The following is a 20383-nucleotide window of genomic DNA, read 5'->3' as shown; positions in this document are numbered from 1 at the left end:
AAGGAAGGAAAAGAAGGGTGGGAATGTTACAAAATCTGTTTGGTAGTTGCCATCTTTAATGACTGTTTTTCTTTCTGCCCAGAGGGTTTCATTAAGAGGGGCTCAGGGTGAGGATTGGTACCAGCCAAGACTGGTGTTTAGAATGACCTCATTCAGTTGACTTAGGGAGTTTTTTGCCTCTTTAACTAATGCTTGTATGGGAGGGATGATGTGATGGCCCTTTGCCTTTCACCACTTGTCCTTGGAGAGGTCTAGGCTGAGTTAGAACCTCCTGTCATATTCCACTTGCAGCCACATCCGATCATCTTGTTGAAATCCTTTGGAATAAGATGGCTTTGATTTTGACCCATGCTGCTGTCATGGCCATTTGAGATGCCTTTCTTTTTTGGCAAAACATTTCAAAAAATTGGTTTTGAGGATGCTTCTTCCTTGAAACCAAAGAAGAGAGAGTGACCCGAGAAAGACCATACTAGCCATTCTAAAAGGGATGATCAAACAAAATTCTGCTCAAAACTTGGTGTTTTCATGCAGGCTTTTCTGAATAACTTAGCTCCATTCTACTACTCCATTCATTCTGCACCTATCAAGTGACCATTTACACAGCAGGTATACTTTTAGTATACCATGCAGAGACTTATTAGAATATCAGGTTTGTAAGGAATCTTAACATCATCTTGTCATTTTCAGATGGGAAAATTGAGTTCTAGAGAAGGGAAGCAACAACATCTACTGCCTAGGTATCCATTTTTTCTTTAATTGTTTTGATTTAGGCAGGTGGCATGATATAGTGGAAAGTTTGCTGGATTTAGAGTCAGGATGACCTGTCAGTTGTTATTGTTGTTGTTGTTATTTAATATGTCCCCTCTCACTTCTGATATTCCGATTTCTGAAGTCCCTGTTAACTCTGACATTCTTTGACTTTGGGCAAGTGAGTAACTTATCCTTCCTGAGGAATGCAACCCACAATATTCACTTTTCAAACAGCAATGTGGCTCAGTGGATAGTATACTGCAGTTGGAGTCAGAAAGACTTGAATGAAGCAGGGCAGACTTTTGATTAAAGTGTAATAAGATGATAGAGGAAAGACTTCCAGAATAACATTTCCATGTTGTCTTGGTGCATTCTCTTTTATCTGTCAGATGGCTGTGAGGTGATTTAAATGTAAAAGGTGATATTTCTCAATCAGTTCTCCCCATGTATGGCTGATTTATAAGACTGACCCTTTTGGAGACAAAGCTAATCCTAATTAGTACACATGGTGTCCTTTGGGACTCATCTGGAGCCATCTACTTTTCAGGATGGATGGTTTCGAGGGGAGGCTTTACAAAAAAACCAACACTGGTAGCCAAACCTACAAAACAATTCCAATAGTGTGCTCAATGGTCATGGGTCAGAATTGTGACTACTACAATTGCAACAAAAATAATAATGATAGTTAGCATTTAATATAGTGCATTAACATTTACAGAATGCTCTATGTATGCTGTCTCATCAGATCCCTCCCAACAACCATGGGAGTTATGTGCTGTAATTTCTGCTATTAATCTCTTACCTTTCTAGGCGCATGATAGCTTACCAAAGTCTTTTCTATAGGCTGTGTATTGGTGGTTTCCGAAGTTACTTTGGCATTAGAATCAGTCCTGTTAGAAGTTTGGGGGAAGTGCCTAGTAATAACTAGTAACAGTTCCATAACCATTTAAGGTTTACAAAGCACTTCACATATATTATTTTGTGATCTTCTCATTGACCCAATGAAGTGCATGTTTTATTATTCCCATTTTACCTAATGGGAAAACAGGCTGAGAGAGCGTGACCAGGGTTGCACAGCTAGCAATCACCTGAGGAATCAGGACTTCTTGACTTTGAGTCACTTTTACTTAAAATCAAGGGATCCAAGGTTCTGAGTTGAAAGAAACCTTAGAAGTTACCTAGTTCAACCCCACCTTTAACAGATGAAGAGCCTTGAGATTCAGAGATCTCAGATGACTAGACTAGCCCAAAGTCTCACTAATCACAATTAACGGAGCCAGGATTTGAACTCTGCTCCTGTGATTTCCAATTCAGCATGTTCTCCATTGTTCCATGCTGCCCTAATAATAAAGATTTGATATCGTGATTGCTTAGTAATGCCCAGAGAAGACAAAGGTATCATACAAAATAGAAATCCCCATAGAAACTAGAAATGGTCATTGGTTCCTAATGCCTCTATTTATGGCCTCCCAAACACCTTTTTATCTGAGATTCTGATAAGAATCAAAGTGACTAATTAGACAAAACCCTCCTTCCTTTTTGTAGATTAAAGTGATGCTAATGACTCACCTGCAGTGGAGAATTCACACATTGATTGATTCATTCTGCGTATTTATTAAGGGTGTATCACATTTCTGGCACTGCCTAGGCTTTTTTGGGGGGGGGGAGATTAGACAGAAAATATAGTTTTTGCCCTCAAGGAGCAGTAAAACAAAATTGGTTATATTAACAATATAGGACAGAATTTAATTTTCATTCTAAGAGATATTATGTTTTGGGGCTTCAGAAGCCCCCTAAGGGAGGCATCCTCTCCAATCATGTAAGGGAATACAAGATGAAAAGGTTAGTTTTAGTAATAGCTGGTTGCTGCTGGTTTTGTGGGTTTTTTGTTTTGGGGGAGATAGAGAGTTGCTCTGTCTTGCCTAGGCTGGAAGTTCATCGATTTCTCATGGCTTCAACATGGTTTCATTTCCAACCTGAATCAACCAAATTCTTTTCATAGGCAGCCTGAAGACCCCTTAGTTGGGGGATAGGGAGAGGTTATTTAATGTACTATAGATACTTGATTGTCTTAGCTGTACTATAGAACTCTTGATATTGTTGAGCTCAAGTGATCCACTAGTCTCAGCCTCCTAGTTGTTGAGATTACAATGTTCAAATATGAGTTAAAATCTGGCCTCAGAAAGATACTACTTGTGTGATCCTGGGCAAGTCACTTAATCCTGTTTGCCTCAGTTTCCTCATCTGTAAAATGAGCTGGAAAAAGAAATTGGCAAGCTACCCCAGTATCTTTGCTAAGAAAATCCCAAATAGGGTCACAGTGATTTGGACACTACTGAAAAATGACTGAACAACCACCACCACATCCAACCCACTGCTTTTTTTTGACTTTTGACTCTTTTCCCAGTAGTAGTGATGTATTTTCATCAAGAGCAAATGCTTTTTTGACTACTGATTAATTCATCCATATTCTTTTCTCTAAGAATCTTTGTGACCTCATATATAATAGCTGACAAGGGTTAGTGAGGAAAGTTTGTGATTAGGAAGCCAACTTACCTATGGAGTTGAGGATACTTCAGAAATGGAACTATTATCTTTGGCTTCTTTTTCAGCCTTTGCTCAGTATTCCACAAACAAGGAATAAATAAATTGTTTAAAGGACTTAATGGCAAAATAAGGGAGGGGAGCACTAGGGGTTTTAAACAATCTAGTCTGGTTAAATAACCCTTGGATAACTGAGTTGCTGGTTTTTGTTTATTGTTTCTTGCACTTGTTGGGGCATCAAAAGGCCTTGGTCTTCCAGGCTGAAAGATCCTCTAGTCAGAAAGCAAGAGCTGTATGTGCCCTTTGCCAGGCTTCGATGCTAATCTGATGGCCCTCCTGAGCAGCCCTGCAAAATGAGCCCTTCATGTTACAGCCGACAGCTACGGGTCCCCAGCTGCATCTTTGCTTCAATAAATAGTCAGCCCAGACCTGTTAGTAGGGTTTAGAGCACTGGGGAACATATTTTTTATTTTTTATTTTTATTATTATTTTTTTTTTTTGCTAGTCTACAGCAAATGATCTAAATGGAACAGACACCATGGCTATAAAACATTTGTAACATCACATATTTAGTCAAGCTCTTGTTGGATTGATTTCTGTTTGATTGGTAGGGCTGGTGGTTTGTGTTTTTTTCAGTGCTTTTTTTAATTTTGGTGGGGAGGGGTTGGCTATCATTATTGTTTATATCCAACTACCAATTCTCTTGTCCCAATCTCCCCAGCCTCCTGCCCCCAGAAAGCAAAGCTTTCTTTTATGTGAGGATTTATAGAACTGTGTTACTGGTATGAAGAAGTCTCAGACATATTAGGATATTGGGATAGTAGAGAAATATTGCTTTGGAGGCTCAGAATGCTTTATCTCTTATTGAGTCTGACCTTCCTAGCTTGGAAGGATCTTTTAGTCTTCATAGGGGAAGGGCTTGTCTGGGTTAAGATAGATAATCACATGTCTTTGGTTTTATATAGTGCTTTTCCTGCTAGCCTAGATCATAGGCCCACTCTCCCCCTCCTCCTCATTCCAGATCCACCCTTGGACTGGGATGGTGGTCCTTAGGCAACTGGTCCAGGAAATCCAAGAGAAAGGCAAACAATAATAATCATTTTTGTTTACAGTATCTCTTGAGAGCCTCCTCCCCTTGCCTCACCGCCTTTAGTATACTCAGTTGTTTCATTGTGTCTTATATAGTGGCAAGAATACATAGTCTGAAACCAGAAGACCCCTGTTAAAACCCTCATTCTTCTATTTACCTTTTTAACATTGAGAAAGTCATTGTATCTCATTTTCTCATCTCTAAATAGAAACCTAAATCCATAAAATGAGGAGAACTTCTTGAGTTTTTCCAGTTTGATTTCTTTGATCACATGAAGGAAAGGAGACCAGATTTGGAGTCAGGGAGCCTGGGATCAAATTCTGTTCTTATCACTCAACATTGTAACCTGGAACAAGTAATTTCACCTGGGTTTCTTCTTCATCTATGAAACGAGCAGCTTGGATTAGATGGTCTCCAAGTTTCCTTGCTTTGTTATTATTGAGTTGTATTCAATTCTTTGTGACCCCATTTGGGGCTTCCTTGACCAAGATACTGGAGTAATTTGCCATTTCTTTCTCCAGCTCATTTTTATACATGAGGAAGCAGGGTTAAGTGTTTTGCCCAGGGTCACAGAGCTAGTAAGTGTCTGAGGGCAGATTTGAACTTATGAAGATGAGTCTTCCTGAGTCCAAGCTTGGTGCTCCATCCACCATACCACCTTGCTGTCCATCTTTTAGCTCTAGATTTATGATAATCTCCTTACTACAGGAGCAATCTGCTGTGACAGGTAATGAAGTGCCATTCAATGATTTGTCCAATCTTAAAACTAGTTAGTATACTCTGGCTGCCTCTCCAGTGCTGAGACTTTCCCAGGAGGTAGCTATTTTGGGATCAGTGAGCCCAAGTTCTAAATTCAAGAAGGTCAGTTTTTACTAGGGATAGTATGGCTTTTAGTCCATGCAAGATATAGGGATTCCTTCCAGACAGGAAAGTCCAAGCAAGCTAGCAGGCTTGGGATCCAGAAGGTCAGGCAGCAGAGACTGAAGATCTTCAAGCCAAAGTTGGATGACTACTTGTCTGGCATGGTGTAGAGAGGATTCTTGTTCAGTTATAGGTTGGGCCACATGACCTCTGAGATCCATTCCAACTCTGATGTGAACAAACAGATTTAGTAGGGACCTTTAGATTTGCTGGTCTCCTTTTCTCACAGAAAATTTGCTAAGTGTCAGGGGCTAAATGGAGTGAGATCAGCACTTTAGTTGGGTTTGGTTTCTTTTTGCTGATGAGAGAAATTTGCCTTTTCTGATCTATCTAAATGTCTCTCATAAGCCAGTCAACCAAATAAGGCTCTTACATTATGTATGGTTTCTACCCAGTTCTATGCTCTCTTGCACACTCTCCCCTTTCCTCCTAATTTGAAGCCTTGGTTTGGAAAAGCAAACTAGGCTAGAAAATGACTAAGCTTCCCTCCAAAGGCTACTGTTTTTCCAAGTGGACAGCAAAAGGAATACCTGCTCTATATCCCTCAGGCCAACACTGACATCCAGAAAATCCTATTCCAGAAAATCTGATTTCTGGATGCTGTTCCCATATTGGAAACTTTCTCACTGGACTGGAGGGATGGTGGGAGTGTTCCAAAGACATTAGCTTTGCTCATAGAGCAGATTAGGTGTAACTCTCTCATCAAGAGCTGATTGCCATGTGCAGCTAAAATATGCAAATGAATTTAATCAAGGCTAAGGGTTAAAGTTTTCATTTGTTCTTTTCATGAAATCAGCTAGAAAGCTTTTGAGGTAGAGGGGGGTACATCTGGAAAGTTTGCTTTAAGACACCCTTCTGCAAAGTTTTTTTTCCCCCCTCCCATTGAAATTTTTTCCTCCCATTGAGGTAGCTGCTTATGAACTGATGCAAAATGAAGTCAGAAGAACCAGAAAATAATATATACAATGAGCTGAATACTATACCAACTATCATATGCTTTCTATAGCCTGTTTGTTCATCATTTGCATGTCTGTCTCCCTCATTAGATTGTGAGTTCTTTGAGAATAAGGATTATCTTTTGCTTTGCTTTGTACACCCTTTACTTATTGAGGTTCTTGACATGTAGTAGATACTAAGTAAATATTTATGGAGTGATTGGCAATGACAGCTTAGAAGAGAAATAAGCACAGAGGTGCTACTTTTTTTTTGCTGAAGTGTAGGGACCTATAGATATAAAAGACTTCATACAATGCCTTTGGTCTTGGTTAGTTTTGTTGAACTGCTTCTCACTCAATATCTTCCCCTCTTCTTTTTTTTTTTCTTTTCTGTTAAGTGATAGCTCTCTAGGTAGGGAAAGGGAAGAAATACATTAAAAAATGAAGGTGATGTCAAAACAAAATATATCCATTTTAAAATCCCTAAAATGTAATTAATTCCTCTTTTTAAAAAAGTTTACCACTCTAGATATGAAAATCAGCCAGTCAATAATGCATACAGACAAAGGCAAAAGACAGTCTCTGTCTTTGAGGAACTCATACTTTATTTTTACAATATAATTTTAGGATTGCAGAGTTGCAAAAAGTCTGAATAGCTTATCTAGTCTGATCCCTTTATTTTATCAATAGGAAACTAAAATGAGAAGGGAAGTGATTTTTCCATTCTCACACAGAGAGTAGAAGGCAAAATTTGGAATAGATGCCAGGAGTACTGATTCCCAGACTGATGTTCCTGCCCTTAGTTGACAAGGGATTTGTATTGCAAAAGTTTATTTGTGAGTTCATTGTTAAGAATTTGGAATGCATTTTCTACCCCAGATTATCAGCATATTTGATGTCCTTGTCTAGTTGACATAGTGTTATTAGTATTCAGATACTTAAGTAGATCTTGAGCCAGTTGGGTAAAGCATTAGAGACCTGAATAGGGGTTTAAATCTATAAGATCTGAGTCCAAATCCTCCCCAATTCACTGCCTGTGATTCAGAGGTATTTAACCTCTTTTAGACTCAGTTTCCCAAACTTTAAAATGAAAGATTGTATTCAGTGGCCTGTAAGATCTGCTCAGAGTCTTAACCTATGATCTTATCACGTGGGAGCAAAATAATGGAGGAATATTCTCTCCCAGTAGGCAAATTACAAACTATGCATACCTGCTCAGGCTCTCAATCTCTTGTCAATGTCTTGTTATGAATTAACTTGAGGGAATCCAGTCCCCACAATGTTCGGGATATTCTTCATTTCCTGCTAACATCTGAGGATGGTTGGCGTACTCCTCAAGCTATCAATGGACTACTTTGGTTAGCCTATTTTCATTCATCCTAATCTTGCTAGGTCACTGACCCTAACTTTTAAAATCATACATTTCCCTGGCATTTATTATTTCAATTTTTTTTCTAATTTTTTTATTTGTTGTATTTTTTTTTTAGCTTCATTGCACCCAAGATATACCTGTCCATTGTCCTCTTTGTAACCGTACTTATTTTTAGCTCTTTAGTGTTCCACAATATTCCCATCTATAACTATATTAACAGGATAAGAATATGTAGGAGTTAATATTTGTTTCTAGGATTTTTTGCATCATTAGTAGAGCTTTGCAATTTCCTAAAGATAGTTTAGCCCCTTCAGAGTCTTCTTTTTAATTCTAGGTCCATCTCATTGTCCATTTGTGCTATTTATCCAAGATACTCTCTCTGGTCCCAGACAAGAACTATGCACATTCATATTCTTCATGTTTTAATATGGACTATTGATATTTTTCATCCACTTGATTTTTCCTGTGTGGATTATTAGTCTTAACTCTTTTGAATGGTTTTGAATCTTTTTCCTAGCAATCAGCACAGTGTCATCTACAAATGGGAGCTTTTGGAGGACCTTACTATATAGACTATATACGCTCTTCAGCTTAGATAATACTCTGATCTTTGGTCAGCATACACCTTTTTCACTTAATATTAAAGGGCTATTGTATAAGATTATCTCAGTTCTTTTATTTTTCAAATATTAAGAAAATTTGATATGGATAGGAGAGATCTTTAAGTAACATTTTATTAAATCAAATCAAATGCTTTAAAAATAATAATAATTTAAAACTAAAAATAATCAACAGCATTATGTATAGTAGTGTCTTATGTTACTTCTTTTAGCTAATTGTGTGATGGTAAAGATGTGTCCTTCTGTGGAATGTCTTATAAAGCCTACTTGTTTTTCATTTAGGCCAACATTGAAGATGCCCTCTGTGTGTGAAGTTTGCTGAACTGCTTCTCACTTAATACCTTCCCCTCCCTCTTTTCTTTTTTTTCTTTTTTGTTATAGTGATAGCTCTTTAGGTAGGGAGAGGGAAGAAGTATATTAAAAAATGAAGGTGATATAAACACAAAAGATATGAATTAAAATTCCTAAAATTTAATTAATTCCTCTTTTAAAAAAAAAAAACATTTACCATTCTTGATATGAAAGTCAGTCAGTCAATAATGCATTTTGTATAGATGGAAAAGGAGATACATATATGTGGTAGGTGATATTTTTTCAGTTACCTTTTTTTGGCATTAATGAAGTCTGAGATTTTTTCCAGGCCTTTACTGTTTTCTTCTCCTTCAGATCGCTTTAAAATTGATTCTTCGGTGTCTTTACAATTATGTGACTTCCAACACAAATCTCTGTGATGTCTACATGGCCTACTAATTTCTCTCTCTCTATTTACTCTTTAGGGCTATTTCTACTTTTTCTGTGAACATGGGGTATTTGTATCTTAAGTACGATTGTTCTATTACCTGATGGTAAAAAAAAAAATTCATGATAAAAATCCTTGCAATCGTTTTCATTTTTCTCCTGTTGGTTGTCTTTCTTTAATATGTCTTTCTCTCCTCTATCTCTTCCCCTTTGACTCGGCTTACTTGAACATTTGGCCAGACTTTCTTTTGACTGAATTTGCCTCCCCTTGCTTCTCAATGCTTTGTGAGGAGATTTTGCAAATAATATTCCATGAATTTTCTTCATAAGACATTGCAAATGAATTTATAAGTGGATTCTTCAAGCTGATTTTTTTTCTGTTGTCCTATTCCACTTTTGAAGGTACTTTTAAAGCTCTGTGTGTATGCCCTTCCTCCTATTCATTACCCATTCTTCATCATCACTAACTTGTTTGTATTAAGTCATAACTGAATTGCTTTCATTGCAGTGTGATTCTTTTTCTCATTTTTGTTCTTTCTTTTAGCTTTGAACTCATAGACGACCTTTGCTCTAACAAGTCAATGGACTGACTATATGCAGACAACTGATTCAGAAATGACTCCCACAAGAATGAGTCATTTCCTGTCTTAAAAAAATAGAATGAAATTTTTTTTTGTTTGTGATGTTGTCAGTGCTTGCCATGTCCAGAGCCTTGCAATTCATTTCTCAAAGAGAATGTCTTCATGAGATATAGGTGTGAAGTCTTTGTGTACCCAAAAGATTCTTTGGCATCTCCCATTCCTTCTTTCTCATGCATGCTTTCTATTATATTTCTTGCTAACCTCACCTGTTTGCACCTTTGCATTAAGTTCACTGAGCATCACAATTATATGTTGTTTTGTTGTTCAGTCATTCAGTTGCATTCAGACTCATCTTTGTGATCATATGCACCATATAGTCTATGGACTTTCTTGGCAAAGACACGGGATTGTTTTGCCATTTTCCATTGGGTTCCCAGAGATTAAATGATTTGTCCAGGGACATACAACTAGTGTCTGAGGCTGTATTTGAATTCATGTCTTCCTGTCTCCAGAGCTAGCTCTATTCACAGAGCCATCTACTTGTCTCCTATCATAGCTACATATCAATATAATTGGTAGTGTCTCAATGTATTCTTTGTAGAATTTTTTTCCCTCTAAGTTTTCTGTCACACATGTTGATCTTTAAGCTACAGTTATTTTCATGGTGGTCTTTTTGCAAATACTCATCATGAGTTCTACAATACAAGATGACCAAATGGCCCATGAAATGATATTTGTTGCTGCTTTTAAGCATGCAATAAAACCCATTTTGCCAATTCCTTTATGTACCTTTCCAAGGACAGACTGAGCCATCCTTCCATTTAGCTGTAACTCCCTTCTTTCTTTTGATTTTGTTTATGGTATGAATATAAAGGTTTCCACTATTCAGTTCCTCCAGTAGTGTGCCCAATAGTGTGGTCATTTAGTATGCCAGAAGTAAAGTGAAAGTTTATAGACAGTCTAACCCAACAACAGTGGGGAGTAGCCTTTGAGAACTCAAAATCATTTCCATGTCCCATTGAAGCAGCACAGGAGGCCTTTGTGGAAGTGCTATTAGATTCTCCTCCCCCTGTACCCTCACCCCAATGTTTGCTTTCCCTTCCAAAAAATAAAAAGAGAAAGGAGAAACCCAAAGAGCTTTGAACATTTAAAATGATTTATTTTAAATTATATTGTGTCAAGGAAGACATGAAAAAATGCTTTGTTATATGACCTGTAATGGCTAACTCTGAAGTGCCAGACAGAACTGAACTTCCAACATGGTCAAAGGAAGATTATACTTTGTCTGCATTTGGCCAGCTTAGCAGTCCTCGGCTAACTGTTTTCTGGAAAGAAAAATGAGCCAGTCCAATCCAAACATTTTTCAGTGAGGTTTAGTGACTTGCCCAGAGTCATACAATTAGTAGAGAAAACTCATTTTTTTACAATAATATTAGCTTTTCAAAGTGCTTTTTTAATAGTACTCTTTTGAATTAGGTGGTATTATTTGTGTTTTATTGATGGTACAATTTCAGGAAGTTCAGTAATTTGCATAAAATCACACAGCTAAATAAAAGGCGAAGCTGGAATTTGAACTCAAGATCTTTGATTCCAACTTGAGAGTGTATTCATTCCTACTCCATCTGCCATGTCAAGTATAATTGTTGTTTAGTTGTTTTTCAATCATGCCCAATACTTCATAATCCATTTGGGTTTTTCTTGATTAGGGTACTATAGTAGTTTGCCATTTCCTTCTCTAGCTCATTTGACAGATGAGGAAGCCATTTGATTGATGAGGAAATTGAGGCAAACAGGGTTAACTAACTTGGCCAGGGTCATAAAGCTAGTAAGTATCTGAGGTATCATTTGAACTCAGGACATGAGTCTTCCTAACTCCAGGTCCTGCACACTAGACACCACCTAACTGCCCCAAGATACAGTCTGGGAACTGTATGAACTATTGCTATGGGAAAATGGATTCTGAATTCCAAGTAGGATCATGGGCTTTCTTTAGTGTCCTTTAGTAGCTCATTCATTATGCACATGTGTATAGGAAAGGGAATTTCTTCTTTGTCAGTTATACTCCAGATGTTCAAGATGGGAGACCAAGGGCACCTGGAGTATGGCCATTCAGAAACCAGACTGTATTGTCAATTCAATCCAAACATACATTCCTTCAGTAGTAACTCTGTAATCAAAGGATTTTGCTAAAACTTGGGCAGTTCTCATCTTAGAGTTAGAAGTACTTCAGACCCATTGCTGTTTTCTAGCCATGATTTAAGTCAGAGATTTTCTTTTCTAGATGAGAGTAGGTGACTTATCTTTTGGGATGCCATGATATAAGTAAAAAATTCTTTGAAAAAGTGTAGTGTTTTATAAATGCAAGATATTTTTTAAAATTATATAAAGTTGGGTAGTATAATAAAAGCATTGGAACCAGGAAACATGGAAATGAATTCCCATCCCCAATACTTACTGTTTGTGTCATAATGGGCAATGATATTTCACCTATTTGAGCCTATTTTCTCTCCTGTAAAATGATGATGATACTTGATTTTCTTGTTTCTTCTTCCAAGACAGACTTGGTCATTTCAATTACTGAGCATTCAAATTTTGTGTGCATCATGTTTGTTTTGTTTTGTTTTGTTGTCTTTACCTATATGTTATTAGAGTCCTTGTCCTTTGCCATACATTTTAAGAACTTTTTTTATTAATAGTTTAAAAAGCTTCCCCCCCCTCAATTGCATTTTATTTTTCCAAATACACATGAAGATAGTTTTCAACATTCATTTTTGTAAGACTTTGTGTTCCAATTTTTTCTCCTTCTCGCCTTACTTCCTCCTTCCCCAAAACTCAAGCAATCTGATAGGGGTTAAATATGTGCAATCCTTTTAAACATATTTCAATATTTGACATGTGGTGTAAGAAAAATAAGACCAACAGGGGGAAAAGCCATGGGAAAGAAAAAGCAAGCAAGCAAACAAACAAAAATACAAATCTTCAATTTGCATTCAGTCTCCATAGTTCATTCTCTGAATACAGGTGGCATTTTCACCCCAATTCTATTGGAATTAAGACCCTTTAAATGCAGAAAAAGGACTAGCAAATATTGCTTTGCTGTCAGATATTATTTTCTAATTCCATTTGTATTATTGCAACCATTGCAAGAGCTATGTTGGGAGCTCATTCTATGTGGAAAATCCATAAGACTAGCTAACACTTATGTTGGAGTTTTGGGCATTAGTGTTTAATGAATGCTAAATTGACTTAATGAAGTTTGTTGAGATGATGAGTAGGAAGGAAGAAGGCCATAATCTTCTGTAGTTAGAGGTGATGAAACTGCCTATTGATTTCATACCAAACTAGAGCATCAATAAATTGTGTGATGGTCAGTAGCCATACTCTATCTTTTGGATTTTATGGCAAAGTTCTGAACTTCTCATATTTTCCTGTTGACCAGCTGGTGACACAGACTGCCTCTCATCTTTCCCACCCCTCTCTCAGAGTTGGTGCCAGGCTGAAGCTATCATTCCCCAGCACAGATCACAGGTCAGACTAGTGTAGTGGTAAACAGCTCTTTTTGGAAAGGAAAGAGAAGAGAGTGAAAAGAGAGATAGAAGAAAGAAAAGTCACAAAAATGACAGAAAGACAGGCAGAAAGACAGGGGGATTGAAAACATTTGCTTGAAGTTGATGAGCAGAAGAGATTTTTAAAATAAAGAAATGTGATACAGACACAGTTGGTGCTGAAATATACAGCTCAGGTCTTACTGCCTTGCTGAAGAGATCTTGTAATTTCATTACAAGATCATTTTCCCCATTAGGTGAGTTATTGTTGTTTTAGTCAGAGGTAATGTTATAATCTGACCATGCAGCATAATTGAGTATAAAATATTTTTCATTCCCATGTAGACCGAGGATTTTCCCCCAATTATAAGCCAATTCTAAAGGCACCCAAGCCCAAGAAGGATGCGTTGTCAAGCCATAGATTAGGTTCTAGTGTATTGGTTAATATGTTTTGGGGGAGAAGCAAGGGAAAAGCCTTGAAGAAACATTGAGCCTTAATGTTTGTAATGAGTTTTCTTCTGAAGTTAATGTAATTCCTACAATTTGTGATGCAAATAAAATACTTTGGCACCTTTTGTAGGCTGGGCAAATTGGAGCAATGGAGACGGGAAAAAGCTCTAGAAGAAGGGGAGGGCTGGAGTAGAAACTAGTTAGGTGGGTTTTCGTGATCATTTAATTGACTAATTTGAAGCCTTTTTATCTTCAGTCCTTTAAGCTTAGGAATTTCCTTGGCCAGACCACCTACCATTTTGTTCATCCTTAGGGACTGGGTTTGTCTCTAATGAAAACTTAGCAAGAAATCGTTCTAGATGTCTGTATACAAGCTTGTTAGAGAAGCAGCCAAGAATAGTGAAAGAGACAGTGAACTTTGACTTGAGATCTTAGTTCAGGTCCCAGCTGGCACTTATTCACTGAGTGACTGTGGATAAGTCAATTTCCCCAGTCAGTGCTCCTGTTTCCTCATCCATAAAAAGGAAAAAGTTAGCTGAGAGTTAGCTCAAAGGTCCCTTCCAGTGTTAATATTTTGATGACTTAAGTTATGTTGCATGTTTGAATTGATTACTCTTGCAAAGTTTTTGGTTCTTCCCTCTTCTCTTATTATCCCTCATGAAAAAAATCACTTACTCTTATTATTCCTCGCTATCCACTTTCCATGGACTTTAGGCAAAAGGTTTGTCTTGAAGTCTTCTTACAGCTGATATTCTATAACACTAGGTTCTTTCTATCAGTATTTCCTAACGATGGTCTTTGACAAATTTACTGGTTCACAAAACTTTTACTACCAGTGATCTTTATTTTTTTTAAATGCTCTCTCTCTCTCTCTCTCTCTCTCTCTCTCTCTCTCTCTCTCTCTCTCTCTCTCTCTCTCTCTCTCTCTCTGACTCTGTCTCCTTCCTTCTCTCTCCTTTGCCTCTCTGTCTCTTTCTTCCTTCTCCTCTCTCTCTCTGTCTTCTTCTCTCCTTCCTTCTTCTTGCTTTCTGCTCTTCAACTTCTGGACAGGTTCCTAGTTCTAACCTCTCTCAGTTTTTCCCTTTCTTTCTTCTCTCTCCCCTACACCTCTCCCTACTCCTAAACTACCAGTGACAAGGGTGGAGCTTTGTCTATTCTGCCATTCGGCTATGTAGTTTAGGTTGGGAAACCCTACTTGAGGTAACACAATTTCAAGCAATTCACAAAGGTGTGAGAGTCTATTAGCTTGGCTTGGTTCTTGAGCAGTAAAAGCTGGCAGAGTTGAACGGAGAAAAGATGCTATTGTAAGTGTGAGGCTGGGAAGTATTGCCAAGCCAACAAATGGCTTGTGTTCTTTTGCAGGGGGGAGTGTATATAGCCAAGAAATGGAAAGGTCTTTTCAGGAAATTGTTGATGGTAAGGGCTGGCTTCCCTCTGTGTGCCCCATCATGTAGACAGCCATTACTCTCTAAAGCCAATTTCATGCCCCAAAGTGTATCCTCCAGTGTTGGCATTTATGCTTGATAGTGGTAATAGTCATTTGGGGGGAGAGGCCATTGATTTTTTTTTTATCATGAGTCATAGATTTAGAGCTACAAATGACCTGAAGCCTTGTAGTCCATTCCTCTTCCTCACCCCTCATTTTATAGATGAGGAAAACAAGAGGCAGGAATGTAAGAAACTTGAAAAGATCACACTATTGGTAAACAGCAGAGCTGGGATTCAAATGCTTAACTTCTGACCCCAAATTAATGATCTTCCCATTTTGTCATGTTGCCTCACACTTAGTTAGCAGTGTCTATTCATTTTCTCTCATGATCCTCAGTCTCCATAGGAAATAGCAGACATGGAAACCCCCAAGTTTATCTCTGAAAGTATTTTTCCCTTTATTTGACTACTTTTCAGAAAAACAGAAAACTCAAGCAATAGCCCTAGAATCTGATACATCAGAAGGAAAGATGTTTTTTCCCTCCCTCCCTCTTCCTTCCTTCCTTCCTTCCTTCCTTCCTTCCTTCCTTCCTTCCTTCCTTCCTTCCTTCCTTCCTTCCTTCCTTTTTTCCTTCCTTTTTTCCTTCCTTTTTTCCTTCCTTCCTTCCTTCCTTCCTTCCTTCCTTCCTTCTTTCCTTCCTTCCTTCTTTCCTTCCTTCCTTCCTTTCCTCCTTCCTTCCCTTCCTCCTTCCCTCCCTCCTTTATTCACCCCCTTCTTTCCTCCCTCCCTCCTTCCCTCCTTCACTACCTCCTTTATTCACTCCCTCCTTCTCTCCCTCCTTTATTCACTCCCTTCTTTCCTTCCTTCTTCCCTCCCTCCTTTCTTCCCCCATATCTCAAGAGTGGTGGAAATGAATGAAAGTGGGCTACAGATGAGAAAGGCACAACTAGCCTTTACTCCTTCCTGGTTCCCCATATGCAAATCATTTAACTATCCACAACCCATTCAGCTGTAATAGACTCTAGATTCCCAGAGTAAATCATTTCCATTCCCACCACTGTTCTCTTAGTAGGAAAAACAATGAGAGGTCAACCCCCGAGCTCTGTAGTTCCTCCACGGCTGTGCTCCTGACTCCTGCAGGGGCGACACTGGTGAGCAGCTAACCATGTGTCTCACATCTCCCCACTGGCCTTTTCATGTCTGGAAGGTTTTGATTAAAACGATTTCCTTTTACTGTTTCCCAAAGAGTGGGGCTTCAGTCACTGTGTCCAAGTGGCTTCTTGGGGAAGGATGTTTTTAGAAACTTTCAATGCCTTTGTACGAACCCTTTGGCCTTTATATGTGTGTGCATGTGTATGTGCACATGCAAATGTGTGCACGTGTGTGCATGCACACATTTGTATGGCACTCATTTTTTAAAGGGCTTTTGAGCAGTCTGTGGCTCTAATAGCTAACTGATGGATCCTGTTTTCCAATGTTCTGTCCAGTTTCATGTTTGTGCCACAGCTGTTGAGTGGTAGAGGATGTAAAAAGAAAGTTTTCATTTAATAAGGCCTTTGGTCTTTTCTATTACTGGGGTCTGAAACACATGGTTTGCTTTAACAATCTGGAATGAAGAAAAATTTAGTCTTTTCATTCTCTGGGCCCTGTGGGAATACAGGTATGGGCTGCCTGAAAACACTCTCTAAAAAACTACAAGAGGATAGGAATCCCATTTACAAAACAGAAATTAGGGAATCATTATTCATATGACAAGAGGATTCCCCCAGGATCTCTTTGAAATGGGAATGGGAACATGCTGCTTATTTACAGATCATTTAAGTGTTTGGTTGCAGACCAATTATAGTTTGGGGGGGAGGCAGGATTTTAAAGCTAAGGTGTCAGAAGCCCCTGCCAATGTGAAAGTCAGTTAAAAGTGCAAACAAAGCATTTCAAAAATTATAATGTAAGCAAAGTTAAAAGGGAGATTGTACTCATCTTGCAGCTTTGGATTTGGGGGAAAGCTTTGGATGTGTAGTCTCAGTGGATGGGGATTTAGATCTGACGCCCATATTTAGTACCTGTGTGGCTTTAGGCAAGTCCTCTTTCTCTACCACAGTTTTCTTCATATGTCAAATGAGGATGTGGATGATATGACCTCTAGTGACCCTTTCTGCTCTAAATATGATCTTTTGATGTGGTCCTCTGTGATTCATCCACAATCTATTTAATAGGCCTCTTTTGAAGCTCATGTTTAGTTTGGGTTTTTCTGATATAGGGAGAGCTTGAAAAATATATCAGGTCAACTTGTTGGGGCCAGTGGAAGTTGATGGTTGGGGAAAGTGGTGCAATGTGAAAGGAACTAGAAAGAACTTGTGAAATTTCTATATATGCTTCTCTTCCCCCAGCTTTGATCAGGTAAACTCAGGAAAGGATCAAAAGGGAAATTTGAATGACTACAAAGGAGAATTGGCTTCAGGAAAAATGGAAAGAGACCCTGGGAGAAGCTGGAACATAAGGGAGATTTTTGGGTAGAGGTACAACCCTGGGTTCTAAAAAAAGAAAGAAGACAAGAATTCTTTACTTCAACTCCTGACTGTGAATTATGTGTAACCCACAAAGTGTCAGAGATAGAATAGACCTTGGAGTCAACTAGTATAACCTCTTCACTTTAAAAAGAGATAAACTTAGGTAGAACAATCGATAGTGTGTTACATAGAGAGTCAGGAAGACCTGAGTTCAAATACAGCCTCAGTTACTTACAAGCTTCTGTGATCATGGACAAATCATTTCGTCTTTGTCTGCCTCCATTTCTTTATCTGTAAAATGGGGATAGTAATAATACTAATCTCCAGGGTTGTTAGGAGGATGACATGAGTTAATATTTGTAAAGGACTTGGTAAACCTTAAAGTGCTCTATAAATGTTAGCTTACTCTTTATTGTTTTCAGCTTCATTATTATTTACTCCTCCTCCTCCTCTCCTTCTTCCTGCTCCTCCTCTTTTTCCCCTCTTACTTCTTCTCCTCTCCTTCTTCCTCCTGCTCCTCCTGCTGCTCCTCCTTCTCCTTCTCCTCCTCCTCTTATTAGGTACCTCAAACCTAGATAATAAAGTGATTTGTCTCAAGTTTCACAGTGAATTAGCACCACTAAATCCCAAATGTCCTGTCTTCACTTGTTAAGTTTTTCTGGCTATATTACTTTATGATGACTCCCAACCACTTATTTTTTACCCAAGTCATCTTGTGGATTAGAAGTGCAGATTTCTGCACTATCTATAAAATCTATGTAAATTTTTTTGGCCCTTTCTTCATACCAGAGAAGAAGTCTGAATTATTATGGTATTAAAAGATAAAATATGTTCATATTGTATAACAATATACATGTATTCTATGCATTTCTGAATTTCTAAACTTTTTCTGTGTTGTTTGTGGCTTCTGCAAAACTCCCCTCCAAAAATCCAATTTAATTTCTTACCCAAAACCACAATGGGAAAAGTCATGATGTGGAAAGGATAACTATAATATTCAAACTTTATTTTACCTATAAAGTACATAGATAAATCTTTATATGCACATATACTAAATTGTATATTTATTGTACACATCTCAGTTGCCCACAAATTTTATTAGAAGTCCTTGCCTTCTTCATTGCATTAAAAATTTCAATCTTTCTGTTGTATATAATGGAGTGAAAATAACTTATTTTCTTTCAAATCATCATCAGTTGCCTAGGGGCTCAGATTGTTGGGCTGAGTTTTCACACAAAGCTTCCCTTATTTGGCCTCCTTCCAGCCCTCCAGCCCTTACTATCACTGTAGCACCTCCTTCCAAGGATCATTCAAAGATTTGGAGCTTTCACCTTAATAGTCACATCCTCTCTCATTATAGATGTGGAAACCAAGACCCAAGATAGGTGAAAAAATTTGTTCAAAAGTCACATAACTCAGTAGCAGAGCTGGGTTTCTGACCCAGGGCTTCTTAGCCCATATCCAGAAGACTCCTGTTCAACCATTGAGTCCCTGTTTCCAGGCTCACTGGTTAGAAAGACAATTCTGAAACCATTCAGCCATAAATCTGTACTAGGATATAAAGTGATATGTCATCACTTCTTACCTGAAGGAATGATCTGTTTGAGTGTGTTTTGTCATTACTTGTTTGATGGGTATTCTCCCGGCCCCTCCTCCCCATCCTATACTTTCAGTTATCCTGTTGATTTAGGTCCCTTAGGAGCAAACTAGTTTCAAGCAATTGTGTTTTCTGTTTAAGTTGGTAAATCATAGTGGAAGCTAGGATTTACAATTGGAGCCTTAGTCCTTGGACTATAGCAAGTCTCCAAGTTGGAAATAACCACTTACTAACTTCAGAATCCATTTGAATTTTGAGTAGGTTCTGAATTGGCTTCCTGGAGAAAGACTCCAAACAATTGGATTAGGCAGGTGGTTTATAAAAATAGTACACAACTTCTAGTAATCTGGCCTCTCTCTCTTTCTCTCTGTCTTGCAGATGGTTACAAGGACAAAGAAAATCTTTGTGGGCGGATTATCTGCGAATACAGTTGTAGAAGATGTAAAGCAATATTTTGAGCAGTTTGGCAAGGTAAGTACTACCTGTGTGTTGGATGATGGAGCCAGAAGGTTATCCACTTTGTGTTTGGGAGGTAACTAGAGTTCTCTTGCTATGCCCAGAAAGTCCTAGACTGACTTCACGTGCGTGTCTAAATTCAAACAAAATCCGTAGAAGTTGAGCGGGCAGAGTTAGACTGGTAGTGAATGTACTGTCTTGTATTTGCCTCCATGAGTAGACAGCCTGACTTTTCAGTACGCTCTTGTTGACATTTTGATAGGGGAGAAGGGCTAGCAGATTAAGGATAGGATGGAAAATTAATGCCAGGATTTGGAAAGTCTGGATTATGAGTCTGAAGTAATAGTGGTTTTGATAGAAACTAGTTATTAGTCACCTGGGGTTGATGCTGTTGCTTTCTGGAAAATTGACTGAATTTCAGAAAAAAATATGAAGAATTATATGAACTGATACAATGTCAAGAGAACAAGATGTAAAGTGACTACAACAATTGTGAATGAAAGTGATTGGATAAATTGGATAAAATTGGATAAAAGAAAGTTGAATACTGAGTAATGGAAAAACCAATGAACAGCCAAGAAAGGAGATGAAGAAACTTATCCTTCCCTCATGATTGAAGTGGAGAACTAATAGGACAGAATGTTGTGAACATTGTCAGATGTGGTTTGTGGATTGGATGATTTTGCGGAATTGTTTTCTCTGTCATTAGGAATGTTGAATCTGGGGAGGAAGTAGATGGGGGAGAGACTGATATAATATCAAGAGTACCAGAAAAATGTGCAAAAATGTAAAAACAGAGGCAGCAAATTTAGTTTTAGTGTGAAATTTATTCTACTCCTTTAAGTCTA

General features: G+C 38.1%; 1 protein-coding gene across 9 annotated transcripts in view; it reads left to right on the top strand.

Annotated features, from left to right (window-relative positions):
* The window catches only part of MSI2 (musashi RNA binding protein 2), a 516507-nt gene that overhangs the window by 150838 nt on the left and 345286 nt on the right, over positions 1-20383 (top strand). For all 9 annotated transcript variants that reach the window (XM_051994218.1, XM_051994217.1, XM_051994222.1 and 6 more), the window contains exon 6: positions 19458-19550. In XM_051994218.1, coding sequence (XP_051850178.1) covers positions 19458-19550 — 93 coding nt within the window. The remainder of the gene's footprint in view (positions 1-19457; positions 19551-20383) is intronic.

Source organism: Antechinus flavipes, chromosome 4, assembly GCF_016432865.1.
Source record: "Antechinus flavipes isolate AdamAnt ecotype Samford, QLD, Australia chromosome 4, AdamAnt_v2, whole genome shotgun sequence".
In the NCBI taxonomy this organism is placed as follows: domain Eukaryota; kingdom Metazoa; phylum Chordata; class Mammalia; order Dasyuromorphia; family Dasyuridae; genus Antechinus; species Antechinus flavipes.
Note: the sequence above shows the minus strand (reverse complement) of the source record. Positions and strands in the feature narration are given on the sequence as shown.